This window comes from Micromesistius poutassou (genome assembly GCF_964030765.1).
Source record: "Micromesistius poutassou genome assembly, contig: SCAFFOLD_1361, whole genome shotgun sequence".
Classification (NCBI taxonomy): domain Eukaryota; kingdom Metazoa; phylum Chordata; class Actinopteri; order Gadiformes; family Gadidae; genus Micromesistius; species Micromesistius poutassou.
In genome coordinates this window covers 1-14,588 of record NW_028176991.1, presented here as the reverse complement: position 1 = coordinate 14,588, position 14,588 = coordinate 1, and the positions used below count along the sequence as shown (strand labels likewise).

At 47.2% G+C, this 14,588-nt stretch overlaps 1 protein-coding gene across 1 annotated transcript; it reads right to left on the bottom strand.

Moving 5' to 3' along the window:
- Nucleotides 1–9,812: 9,812 nt before the first annotated feature.
- LOC311377414 (utrophin-like) lies at nucleotides 9,813–13,546 on the bottom strand (the record flags this gene model as incomplete). The annotated part of the gene is made up of 4 exons (XM_084491309.1): nucleotides 9,813–9,833; nucleotides 12,031–12,122; nucleotides 12,817–13,037; nucleotides 13,392–13,546. Coding segments are annotated over 4 exons (489 nt in total), but the record flags the coding sequence as incomplete, so codon positions are not given.
- Between the last annotated feature and the right edge of the window lie 1,042 nt (nucleotides 13,547–14,588).

The window sequence follows — 14,588 nt, the reverse complement described above, 5'->3', positions numbered from 1 at the left end:
GTTGACTTTAGCGCCGTGACATTCACCATGGGCCACAGAGGTCAGGATGTACAACAGATACATGCCCAGATTTACAATCTGGACAATGACTCGGCATTAGTCTAGTGTGTGTGTGCGTGCGTGCGTGCGTATATATATGTGTATATGTGTATATGTGTGTGTGTGTGTGTGTGTGTGTGTGTGTGTGTGTGTGTGTGTGTGTGTGTGTGTGTGTGTGTGTGTGTGTGTGTGTGTGTGTGTGTGTGTGTGAAAGCAGGCAAGGTGCAGAGCCCGGGGTGGCTCCCCAGGGGCTGTGCCCAGGACAGGAATAGGTATCAGTGGCAAAAACACAAGAAAAAAAAATGCACACAGAAAAACAAATGGTCAGTCCAACGGGCAGCCACCGTCTCCCCGGTGTGTGTGAGAGATCAGACAGAGGGCGAAAGAGACTGCAATGCTAAAGACCTTAAGAGGGGAAATGGCTAGGTAAACAAACTCTCTCTCTCTCTCTCTCTGTCTCTCTCTCTGTCTCTCTCAGGACAGGAGAACTGCGGTTTGGCGGGAAAGTGGGGGTTGTCTGGGGTCGCTCCTGTTGATTGATGGGCCACACGTTGAACAGTGTGCATTGTGTATTGATCAACTGGTCGTCACGGTGACCCGGAACGACCAGTCCGGGGGAGGGGGGGAGCTCAGCATATGACATCATGTATTACATCATGACAACACAGTAGGTCACAGCAATGGCATTCTGGTCCTGAAAACGCACAAACAGGACCCGAAACGTCGGAGATGCATGTAAATCTGTGTGTGTGTGTGTGTGTGTGTGTGTGTGTGTGCGTGTGCGTGTGTGTGTGCGTGCGTGTGCATGTGTGTGTGCATGTGTGTGTTACAGCCTGAGGGCTAAATTGCAGTGGAGCCAGGGTCAGTCTCTCTTGATTTAATCGTCGACTCTATAATCTACTCATCTGGCCTGCCCGCTTATCCATCACTACAGCCACCTCTCTCGCCCTCTCTCGCTCTCTCTCCCGCCCTCTCTGAGAATAGCTCTCTTGTCCCTCCCGGTCCATCCTCTCAGTCTCCGCCCGCTGCCCCACCCTCGTCGGACTACATCCTGCTGTTGATTCCCGCCATCCCAGCAGTGCGGAAAAAGAGGAGGGCCGGGCTCTCAGTCAGTATGAAGTGAATCTGATGATAAACCACGCAGGCATTAGCACATTTAAGCAGCATCTTAGTGGTTGGCTGAGAGGGGGAGGGAGCGAGGGAGAGAGCTATTAAAAAGAAAAACGCTTTTACAGTCCTCCACTGGATGCCAACGATGAACGCGAAGACCAAAGAGACTCACAAATGCCTGAGATAAACGTACAGAAATAACTGTAAAACAAATCCCGAAAACTCAACGTCATTGATCACCGCTGACCAGGCGCTAAGAAGGAGCGCGAGCGAGAGAGAGAGAGAGAGAGGGGGGGAGAGCGTGGAGATGGGGATGAACAAGCAAAATAGAAACAGATAACGGACGAGGGAGAAAAAATAGGAGATAATGGATGGGCAAAGAGATGGAGAGTGAACATGAGACATAGCGGGCAAGCAAGAGAGAGAACCTAAGTGACTAATGGACTGGTGCACTCTGCACACACATGGGTCCATCGCTGTAACAGACCCTCACATGACTGTATGAAATTGTTTTACCGGCGATGTGGGATGTAGAGAGAGAGTGCGAGAGAGACAGAGAGAGAGGGAGAGTAAAGTAGAGCAGGGTGACAGCAGGTTGAGTGAGGAAGATGAGGAGGAGGAGGAGGGGACGGGAGGATTTCTACAAGCATGTATTAACCTACTCTCCGCGCAGCCATTTTAAACAACGCAACCAATAATCTGTCGGCATTAGTTCCCTCTTTTCCGTCACATATTCATGTAATATCCACTTATGGAATTCTACACCTGTGTTTTCAAGAGGTAATCGCCCCAGTGGGCCAAAGTATCCCCCCCATTACCACACACTTGAACCCCTGGCAGCCGCGTCTGAGCCAAGTGGAATCACGAGCGGAGGACGCAGGAGCCGGCCCGACAGACGCTTTGAATGGTCGGCCCTTGAATCCTGCCGGATTGGAGGGTGCCACTCACTCTATGGAGTGGAGTACATGAGCGGCTATTTGCATTGTAAGGGGGGAGGAAGGGGGAGGAAGGGGAAACGGACAGGTTTTTCTTTTTCTTTGCGGTGGGCTTTGTGTTTCTTTTTTCAACATGGCCTCCCGAAGCCCTCTCTGGCTAAACGCCGGAACACACTGAAGCATTTAATGCTCATGAATGTGTTGCCCTGTAATTTGTCCCCGGCACACAACTCATCATGTCGGCCAGCTGCGACATTAGCATCCGAGTGCCTGTGTATGTGTGTGTGTGTGTCCGACTACGACAAAGTGACTGTGCCCAACGTGTGTGTGTGTGTATGTGAATGTGTGTGTGTGTGTGTGTGTGTGTGTGTGTGTGTGTGTGCGTGCCCAACCGTGTACAAAAGAGTGTGTAGGTCGGACATGACGCTATTAAATGGACCTGTAACCAAGTCAGCTGAGCCTGCATGGGACTGTGAGTGAGGAGTGGGGAGTGAGGAGTGAGCGGAGTGAATGGGGGTGAGCAGGCAGGGTGCACCTGTGGCCCACAGAGGTAATGACAACACGGGGCGACGACCCCCAGGGTCCCGGGAGGAGCTGTGAAGACCAAGGGGTCTGATTACTGAGCCGCTGCACCTGGAGCTGGAGCTGTAACTCCCCCGCCAGCCGAGTCACCCAGGAGAGCAGGATGGGTGTGTGTGAGTTTGTGTGTGTGTGTGTGTGTGTGTGTGTGTGTGTGTGTGTGTGTGTGTGTGTGTGTGTGTGTGTGTGTGTGTGTGTGTGTGTGTGTGTGTGTGTGTGTGTGTGTGTATGAGTGAGTGAGTGAGTGAGCAATGAGTGAGTGTGTGTGTGTGTTTTTATTTATTTGTAAGTTGGTTGATCAGACAGACATTGGGGATGATAAAATACCTCTGCTCTCACATTGCTCTAAAATTGTTTTGAGAGTGTCCTGCGCGGATACACATAAAAAAAAACACACACACAGTCCAAAATTAACTGTTAGAAGGTAGCCTTTTTATCTGCCTGTAAGTCTGTAAAAATAGACTCCGCCATTGGCTTGTGGTAGGTGTTGTAAAGGTTTCTGTGTGTTTTGTTTTTTACCCTGAACACACACACACACACACACACGGAGGACGAGGCTCGGGGGGGATTATGAAGAAACACACCAGCACCCTCCAGGGACTCTCCAGCAGCATCTCTGTAAACCGGATCAGACCACATCCACACACACACACACACACACACACACACACACACACACACACACACACACACACACACACACACACACACACACACACACACACACACACACACACACACACACACACACACCCCTCCGTCCAGACAAACCATGTGCATCACCACGAGGACACTAGACACGCAGTCAGACCCTATATATGTCACCTTGAGCCAACAAAACACAGACCAAAAATGTGATGCAAATGATTTAGAGGACCATGGGTTGCGAGTCTGGGAATAAAGGATGCAATGAAAAGAAAGGAGTAGTGTCAGGAAGTGTCAAGAGATTGGGACAAAGAATCTGTGCCCACCCACCCACCCACCCACCCACCCACACACACACACACACACACACACACACACACACACACACACACACACACACACACACACACACACACACACACACACACACACACACACACACACACACACACTAATGACGCACGCTGGGGTAAAGAAAAAAACAAACAAATTCATAACAGCCAGTGGGAAGGTAAACATAAGCACAGGTGCGGTAGGGGGAGCTGCGAGCGCGTGACGGGAGGCAGAATTCTCCTGGATGACGCGACACCTCATTAACCAGCACCGCACGGAGCTGAGGGAAGCGCTGGCATCCGGGCCCCCATTCCCCCCAATCCCACCACCCCCCACCTCCATCCGGTACCTTCCGGGGAATGAAAACGGCTTTGAGTGGCAGCAGCCAGCTCAGCCTCTGCATTATATTGCCTCTTTTTTATACATATGTCAAGGTTGTTTCTCGCTATTTGTATTGTTTACTGTGTGCAATGCTGCTGCTACACTGCAATTTCCCAGCTTGGGATCAATAAAGTAAATCTATCTATCTATCTATCTATCCATCTATTAAATATCTAAAAGGTATATATCGACATGTATAGGGTATGGAGTAGACAGTGGTGGTAACTCAATATAGTTTAAAAAGTAGTTGGGGAGAAGTGAACCTCTCACAACCCACTTGATGTTGGATAGGAATTGGGGAAAGTGGGGAAAGACAGGTGATGTGTCTGCATTCTAAAAACCTGGGCGTCATGGTAACATGGAGGAACTCTGGTACTGCACTGACAGGTCAGCCTGCCCTGCACCGGCTCATACGAGGAGTGGGGAACGCCACATCACATGTCACTCAACGACTCCATCCATATGAGCTGTAGAATTGAAGTGGAACTACACACGCGCATAAAAAAATAATTTGTACACAATGTACATAATTTGTGCCGGCCTTGGAAAACAGAAGGGATTGTAGCGTGATTGTGGTGATAAAATCTATGAATCACAATATGATCCAACAGCGATAGTGATTCAGTCAATGAATCACAATATGAACCATCAGCGATAGGGATTCAGTCGATGAATCACAATTGGAACCAGTTACGGGTTTGACATACAAACGATGCCTGACACCATTGGTCTCCAACTCAAGTAACAAGAGATCACCAGCGCCAGGACTCTGTTGTTAAACAGTGGGCAAGAGGCGAAGCCTGAGCTCATATCCCACAACTCTACACCTCGATGACCCGGGGACACGCAATGAAATCAAGTCAAAGCGCAGTGGGTGTCGTGCACCTACCTTAGCCCAGAGACCTCACACCTGACCAGGGCTGTTTTTCACTGTGAGCAGAGAACAACAGTTGTGATGTGCAGAAAGAAACCAATGACTTTTTCTAAATAACTGCTGGTAAAATCATGGGTTCATTTAAAGCGCACATAAAGAAGGCAGCTCGGGGGCGTGTAGCTAGTCGTGAAGCTGCATCACGATATCGCTAATCGTTGTGAGATGAGGCCGTCGACGCGTGACCCCCGGGGGGGGGGGGGGGGGGTGAATGCCCACCCCGGTCCCCCACGGGGTTTAGTGAATGCAGATGCGTTCCAGGGAAAAGAGGGAAGCAAAAGAAAGAAGACGGGGGTGCAGGCAGGGGTAATGGAGTGTGGAATGACCGATGCCCCCTGCTGTGCGTTGGAAGGGACCAGCATTCACATTAACCACCCTCTCCCCGTCAGGCGGCGGAGGCACGGCGGCAGATAACAGCCTCATCTGGTAGGACACGGCCACACGGAATGTTTAGTTCCACACGGCGAAGCTGCAGTGTTTTGTCAATGGACTGATTGGTGTGTGTGTGTGTGTGTGTGTGTGTGTGTGTGTGTGTGTGTGTGTGTGTGTGTGTGTGTGTGTGTGTGTGTGTGTGTGTGTGTGTGTGTGTGTGTGTGTGTGTGTGTGTGTGTGCGCATGAGTGAACAGCGTCTCACACGTGACGGTGGTTAGCGGCAGCCCTGCTGAGATAGATGAAGCTGGCTTGAAGCCCTAGCGGGTTAGACAGCGAGAACAGCCTTGACGCCTACAAGCCAACACCAGCAGCTCATTATCAATACACCCCGTCAACAACAACATTCACATCACATGTATAATCCATGTCAAGCATTGTGGGAAAAAATGTTTCTCGCCCCCCATATGGAATAGTAGGCTACTTAAAATACATACTGTGTATATTGTAGTGCGTACCGTTTTTTTTTATTAATTCCAAAGTATAATGCTGAGTTTACACTCAGCATTGTAACCAACAACCTTGCATATGTCATTCTGCATTTAAGTGGGAAAGCACTGGAAAACAACTTCAAACTATAGAAAAAAAACTACGAAAGGAGGAAAGCTACCACAAAACCTTTTCCTCACCTCTCACTACTTTCTCACAATGGAAAAGAGAGAAGTCACGAACTGTACGGCGGAATAACGGAAGCACAAACAGAAGGAGCAAAAACACACAAACACACCACATCAACACAACCACAAACCTCAATTGCAGTGCACATACTAATGAGAATGTCACCGCGGCCATGTCACACAAAAGCATATTGTCAAAGGCACTGAAAACAACAGCAGCAGAGAAAGACTTCCTTGACTACCAAAATGTTCAAAAGCCGTGAAAACAGAACTAGATTTCAATAAAGCACGGAATGAGGAAAACAAAGACGAGGGCTACGATCCAGACAGTTCAATGTGGGATTGAAACAGCACAATGAGTGAGTGACAAGGACGTGAATATGATTTGCAAAGTATTCAATCTTAAGTGACACTTTCTAGAACAAGGAGAAAGTAGATGACAGAGAGCGAGAGAGGAGGAGAGCGTCTGAGACACCTCAATTCGAAGTCCATTCATTCAACCTAACCATTAATCACCTAACCCTAACCCAAACCAAAAAGCAAAGAAAACGACCCAAGCTAAAAGGATCATCAAAGGATCAACTCAAACACACACACACACACACGCGTTCCCCACTGGTGTGAATGACCAGAGGACATCCACCAAAACAAACCATGAACCCAGAACCGGAGCAGAAGGATGATAAAGGAAATATATTCTCCCCCCCTTCACGCGTGGGAGCCACGCGTCTCCCCCACGTACCTTGCAGAGTTTCTGGTAGCGCGGCGAGGAGATGGCCATCCTCTGCAGCCTGTGTAGGAAGACCACCACTTTCTGGAGAGAGGTCCGGACCATGGCCATCATCTTAAGACTGCCACGGGTCTGCAGCAGCCGGCTTCTCCTCCACATGCTAGGACAGCCCTGCCCCGCGCATACTGCTCTCTCCCTGAGCTCCCACTACGGCTCGAACAGCCCCCCCTCCCTCCCCCCTCCCTGCTCCCTCCTCTTTCCCTCCTCCCTCTCTCTATCTATCCCACCCACCCGTCTCTCTCTCTCCCTCTCTCTCTCTCTGCTTACCTCCCCTCAGCCAGTGGTCCAATTCCCAGCCAAGCTGATGCGATGAGCGCACACACACACACAAACAAGACACACACACACACACACACAGACTCTCTTTTGCATGCGTATGAACGTGCGCTCTCACGCCTTGAAGGGTAAAAGAAAAGGAAAAGCTCAGAGCGACATGCCCCGCTGCCTTGTCAGACCATTACGCACATGGACGGACACACAAAAACAAAGACACATGCAGCACGCACTCACACTACCATGATAAATGCACACACATACATATGCACACTCACACACGCACACCAGACACTGCGCTCTGCACCACCTCTCATGCGCCTCACACATGTGGATGCTAGCGCACAGCGGCAGACGCGACGAGACGGGGGACACTCACGTTCTCCTCCACTCCGACATACACACACCATGGGAGAGAGAGAGAGAGAGAGAGAGAGAGAGAGAGAGAGAGAGAGAGAGAGAGAGAGAGAGCGTGCCTCGGACGTCCCTCAAGGGGGCTGAAGGGGAGACAGAAGAAGACGAACAGAAGATTTCTGAGTGAGAGCGCAGAGAGACAGTGAGAGAGACAGAAAGAGAGAGAGAGTAAAGTAGTGGTAGAGCACAGAGGACAGAGTTGGTGACGAGAAAAACAGGTACGAGAGAGCCAGAGAGAGAGAGAGAGAGAGAGAGAGAGAGAGAGAGAGAGAGAGAGAGAGAGAGAGAGAGAGAGAGAGAGACTGAGATAGAGCAAGAGAGAGACATACAGACACAGAGACAGAGAGACAGAGACAGTGTGGGGAGCTTGTGAACTGAACTGTTGTGGAAGGAGTGACCAAGGAGGTCCAAAAAGATAAGATAGGATAGAAAAGAAATAATAAAGTGAAAGAAATACTCTCTACTCTAATCCCTGGAGGAGAGAAAGAATGTGACAATGTACAATGAACCCCCTTTCACACATAGTGCCCGGTTAATTACTGGGATAGTGATTTTCACTATGCACACATTCAGCTAGGTTCAGGAGGATTCCCGTCCTGCTCCGTTTCACACATACATAGCAGTGCCGCAATAGACGGGCTAAGGGACACTCCCGCAGATCTCGCTAATGTAACTCTTCATGCCAGCCGCCATACAACCTGGGGACTGAGAGGAGCTCCCTTATTTCGGAACCTGTCCGGTTACCAGCCATTGTTGAAAAAGGAGCTTTTTTGCAAACAAATTAAGCTGTATTGATATTGTTATCGGATCAGCAGAGTAGCATTGGCGTGTTAAGATAACACGCACTAAAAAGCCGCCAATATAAAATATATCCTCAGTGGAGTCCATGTGTCTTACGTCCAGTTCAGTCGTTATTTTCCCTCATTAAATAGTCAATAGCTTTGAATCCCATGTGTTTTTGTTCATTGTTATCTCTAATGAGTGTTACGGTCCTTTCACACCATGTTGCTAATAAAAAATGCTAAACGAATATGCAGCATTTCCGATAACAATCACGCTGTTGCAAAGGAAAGATTGACTATTCAACAACATGGCCTTGTGAAGACGATCATATCCATGTTTTTAGATTTATACTGCATTTTTCCGTCCAATCCAAGCGTAAATTTGTGTAGCGAACGGCAGTTTACTGATGAGGGAGATTATGTTAAATGGGTGTGCATTCTTTAATACATCCATGTTTTCTCTCCCCGAAATTGCAGCCAAAAAACTATTCCCATTAGCCATGCGTGTATGTGGCATTTCCGAAAATATTTATGCCGGTGAAAATGAAGGATTTACTATTCAACTACATGGCCTTGTGGAGACGAGCTTATCCATGTTTTCAGATGACTCAATTATACTGCAGTTTTACTTGCAAAAACCAAGTGTAAATTTGTGTAGAGAACAGCAGTTTGCCTATCTGGGGGATTATACTAAATGGGTGTGCATTCTTTAATACATCCATGCTTTGGAGATGTTTGTTTATGTCATTGTTTCCCTGTTCGATAACTAAAAATTGGCCATCACTCTATTGGGGAAAATCTGCGTCGCAAAATTAAACTGTGCAATACAACTGCACAACTTAATGTTATCAAAAGCAACCTAGCCACGTCCTGCTGTGCAAGAAAACATTAGCTTGCAACACCGACTGCTACCTAGATAAATGATTCATACTTAATAATAGAGTATTGATTGATAGCGATAATTACAGGTCTATTAATGTAGTTCACCACTATGGATGCAATAAGAGTATATTCTGTGTTGAGAAACGTATATAAATAGGCTGTTATGTCCTTCAACATATACATTGGCCATGGGGACTATAAAAAAAGCTCCTGATTGTGATTGGCTGAGTGAATAAATAGATTTATTCACTGGCCTTAATTAAATTAATGTTGCTTTTCTGCTCAACGGAAATCAGGTCATATGTTCCATTCAGCGTTATGATTTGTAGTTCTTTTATTCACGTAATAAAAGAACAAATAATCGCATTCAATGAAAAACCTTTTCACTCTGCATCCCTCAGCTTCTAGGGGATACTTGCAAAAAAAAGTGTGCAGATGTCCTTCAAATTGATCAATATCAGGCTCTTTTTGTGGTCTCCAAAATATGAGAAACCCAACCGGCATTGTTGGGTCCTGTTAGAGCGAGTGTCGCTCCTGGCTCCATTCCACCCCCACTTATTACCAATACCCCAAAGTAGAAACTCGCGTTTCATTTGAACCTCTGGATTGCCTGCGAGCAGTGGAGCAAAACTAGTACCTTCCCACACAGTTCCCGCTCTTAATGCTATGCCTCACAGAGTGCGCACTAGGGGCTGGGGAGGGGGGGCACACACGGCACATAGGGCTTAGATTCAGCTTTACGTCACAGAGAGTCAGCTGCGACGTTGCTAGTGTTAAACTAATATTTCACAAAGACACCAGCGATCTGCATACAATTTCCCTGAGCAAATTTGCCCGTTACCGTTTTTCCACACAGCTTACCGAAATGGGAATGAATCTGTGTTTACTTGGTCCTCGCGCACACACACACACACACACACAGACACTAGGGCTTTGACTTTTGCCCAAAAATCATATTCGAATTTCGTTTGTTTATTAATATTTATATTAGAATATATTCAAATATGTATAATTATAAAACGAGTGGTTTAAATCAAGCGATCTGATTGGTTCCTAACTGTTCCTGACTGTATAATGGGCATATACATAACAGCTATGAGTTTGGAGAGTTCTGTATCACGCTGCGCCTAACTTTAACTGTTTATTTATTTAGAAAAGCAATAGCATAGTTCACTGAAGCCTAAAAATAAGTTGATTGATGGAGAGGGTGGAAATGTTAAATGTTAATGTTAATGTAAATCATTAGGCACACGGTGAGTGAACTCGATAGTAGGCTTGCCTTAACTTAACATTTTGCGTGTTTCCCGAAACGTTCTTTGCTACGAATCTCTTTCGTACGTCGTTCGTTGGTAAGGTTGGTCTGAAGCGTTTGTAGAACCTTCTTAGCTCTACCGTAGTGATGTTTCAGCTCTTGCAGTCTCCGCCACTGTACAGTAACCTTTACCAACCAGCCCTGTTGCACATGTTCATTCCAAGTTCGCATCCATAGCCAATTGAGGCCAAATGAAACAGCATGTTTGAATTAAGGATATTTTCTCGGCTGTTCTTTATTTTGGGCCGTGGGTACAGCAGGCAAGGTCAGCTCGACTCGCTTCCAATAATTTCAAAAACTCTGAACAAAACTGTCTTCTAAATTAAGGAAATGATACTGGGAAACGAATAAACCATTATAAGCAACGAGTGAACTTAATAAGCGATCAAAATACTTTTTGCAACCACCGCCTCTTTCCCTTGACATTTAGTTTTCACCTTAAATATGCGACAGATGTAATTAAGGCAACCTGGTCTCACAGGAATCCATGAAATGAGTCGGTCTACGTCCCGTTTACAAAAAATAATGTCCATAAAAGGTTTGAATATTAAAGGCTGCCTAATATTAGTTTGAATATTATATATTTTTTTAATTTAAATTATTCAAATTATATTTGAATAACAAAGTTTGGAGTCAAAGCCCTAACACACACACACACAGCATTGATGGGCTGATGAGATGGGTAAAGTGCAGTGTTTAAACAAGGCCTAACTGGATACAACTCTCCATTATGAGTCAATACAGTGACTGGCACCGTGTTGGGCCAGTAGTGTAAAAGTATGCAGCCATACCTTCCATGGCTGTTTGGTGTCATCATAGCATTACATCATAGCATTACATCATAGCCGTACATCGTCCCCAGGCCTAGACATACCGCTATGCATTTTTCATCGCACCATTTACATTGTCTGCAGGCTTAAGAGTGTGGGCGTGTGTGTGTGTGTGCATAGTGTGTTGCTATATGCATAGTGAGTGTGTGCATGTGCGCAGCTTATTTGAGATGTGGTTTCCGCAGGCTGGGGTCTGAGTGGGTCAGTCCACATCACAGGGGCCGCTGCTGCAGCGTTAACCCACGCAGCCGCCGCCCAAAGCTCACGACCGCACAGCGCGCGCGCGCCGGCAGACACATTGATAATGGATCCCATTTGCAACTCTTGGCCTCTTCCGAAACAATCTTACTTTGCTTGACAAAAGGGTTGTTTTGGTTTGTAAAGTATTAAAGACAACCAAGCAGACGTCTACGGAGGACTTGGCAGACACCACTACACATTAGCATGCGGCGTGTCTCCTTTGAGCACTTGTGATTGCAGCGTCGCCACAATACACAGTCGTTTACCAAAAGAATCACTGTAGACAGTTAATCAAGAGTCCATTATGTCAGCTTTACCGAAATCTCACTTCACCCGTAACGCTTCTGAGAGACACTCGTCGTACCGTCGTGGTCCCGGAAAAAAGGCACAGCTAACAATGCTTTTTTTTCCCTATTCTTTTTTTTTTTGCCCCGAGGGCAAAAAAGGGTGAATGCACTCACAACACAAGACCTTTCATATTCATGTGAGGACACAAAATGTCCCCACCCCGCCGGTCCCCCGTGTCCACGAGGCGTTGGGCGTGCGGATCCGACAAAGGTCGGGTCGATGCCGCATCAACACCCCGAAGAAATACAGAGCTGCCCGGCCGAGTGTGTCATCCACACAAGATGGATACCGGAGATTTGTCTGCGGGGTTCTGGGCGGTAGGGAGGAAGGGATGAAAGGGCGGGGGGGGGGGGGGGGCCCTTTCAGCAGCAGCGGACTGTGACGAAGGGATGAGCGTACCTCGACGTTTTGGATCAAAATGTCCCGTACAAGGAAAGGATAATGTGTGCCAACGGGTCCCGTGGGTGAGTGAGCACTGTGCAAATGACAAGCCAGCTTAAAAAGGACAGAAGACAACGACGACACACACACACACACACACACACACACACACACACACACACACACACACACACACACACACACACACACACACACACACACACACACACACACACACACACACACACACACAGAATTCCAAATCAGTGAGAGGCACCAGGGGGAATCAACAGCTTCCTGGCAGCCGTGGATAGGAGACCACGTGTGCACATACACACGCATGTTGATGTGCTCTGGTGCACTTGAGCCTCTTTAATTGTGCGCCAACCCGCTAAACTGCTTGTCTTCAAAACAAAGCATGTGCTAATGAAGGACGACACGCAGGTTATTAGCTAGCACCTGTCACACACACACACACACACACACACACACACACACACACACACACACACACACACACACACACACACACACACACACACACACACACACACACACACACACAGGCTCCTGAGCCGCGGGATCGTCCGCCTACCTCGTGCTGGGCCCTGAGCTCCTTCAGGTGGGCGGGGTCCTGGGACAGCTCCTCCCTCTGCGAGGCGTCGGCCAGGACGTTGACGGTGGTCTCCGCCTCCTGGAGCCACTTGAGGAAGGCCTCCAGCTCGCGGAGGGACCCCTGCAGGCCCTTCAGCTCACAGTCCAGCTGGGCCTGCCGGTCGCTCGCCCTGTCCACCAGAACACCCAGCGGAACCAGAGTCATGATGGATCCCATCTATTACAATACACATAGCTGTAGTGTGTGTGCGTGTGTGTGTTTGTGTGTGGTGTGGTGTGTGGTGTATGTGTGGTGTATGTATGTATGTATGTGTGGTGTATGTGTGGTGTTATGTATGTATGTATGTGTGGTGTATGTGTGGTGTATGTATGTATGTATGTGTGGTGTATGTGTGGTGTTATGTATGTATGTATGTGTGGTGTATGTGTGGTGTTATGTATGTATGTATGTATGTATGTATGTGTATGTGTGTGTGTGTGTGTGTGCGCGCCTGTATCGGTTTGTGTGTCTCTTCCTGACCAACCTGTTGTTGATGCCGTTCCAGGCAGCGTTGTGTTTGTCCGCGACCTCTTTGATCCGCCTGGTGTCGTCGATGGAATACTCCCGGAGTAGCTGATTGGACAGATCGTTGAAGCTTGCCACGCTGGCCTGGCCTCGACCCAGGTCTTGCAGGAAGGCCTGAGAGAGAGAGAGAGAGAGAGACAGCGAGAGAGAGAGAGAGAGCGTTGAGAGAGGACACTGATGACAGCCATAGAGTGATCACGGTGTGCGTTTCCCTTTGTACGACTTGTTGTGTAATTCCTATTATATTGCCTTGCGTGTCATCTGCTTTCTGAACGGCCAATTAGGCACCGAGGATGTTGATGTTCTTGTAACGAGACCACCAAATGAAATTCAATTAAATTCAGTATCTTCTGCATGCCAGACAATTTTTTAGCCTTTCTTTATTGCACCACTAGTCTGATATATATTTAACCTTTATCTTTTCCTGCACGTCTCTTGAAAACATAATTTAACTTTGACAGCTGGGCTGACGAATCCTTAAAAAGTTCATCTCTGAGGATTTAAGATGTTCTCAAATGAAGATAGGAGGCCGTATATCTTCCAACAAATGACAAGTCTAACTATCCAGGAGTGGCAGGGACGGAATCTCAACGCGGAGCACATCAAGTATTCTCATGAACACAGCTGCCCTCTAGTGTTCAGAGGCTGTCATTTCGACCCGGCACCAACGGTGATGAAGCAGAATTGGCAGTTTGCTGAGTACGGCTTCACAATTTAACATGATGAACGACCAGCAGGAAACTCATGTGGGTTTATTAGCAGCCGCTAGGATGAATTGTGGACGCGTGTAATGTAATTCGATCCTCCCCAAAGGACAAGGCTGATGCAATTCTATTATTTTTTTTCGTTATTGCCCACATCCCAACAATCGAATAAACCAAATTCCTTCCATAGACACTAATATGGCTTGATGTCGCTCCACAGATTTGAACATTGTTTTCATACTAACTAAAGGAACAGCTCTCTTTAATTAGAATAAACTATTTACCATTCACATTTTTAAAAAATGAATGTTTTTAAGTTTATAATAATCATACTAGGATATAGTGCATAAGGTTGTTATTTTTTATGCATACATTTTGTAATTTTATAAGATAACAGCCATGAGGAAGTCTAAATCTATGGTACAGTTGGACCACTGGGTCACTGACCTTAT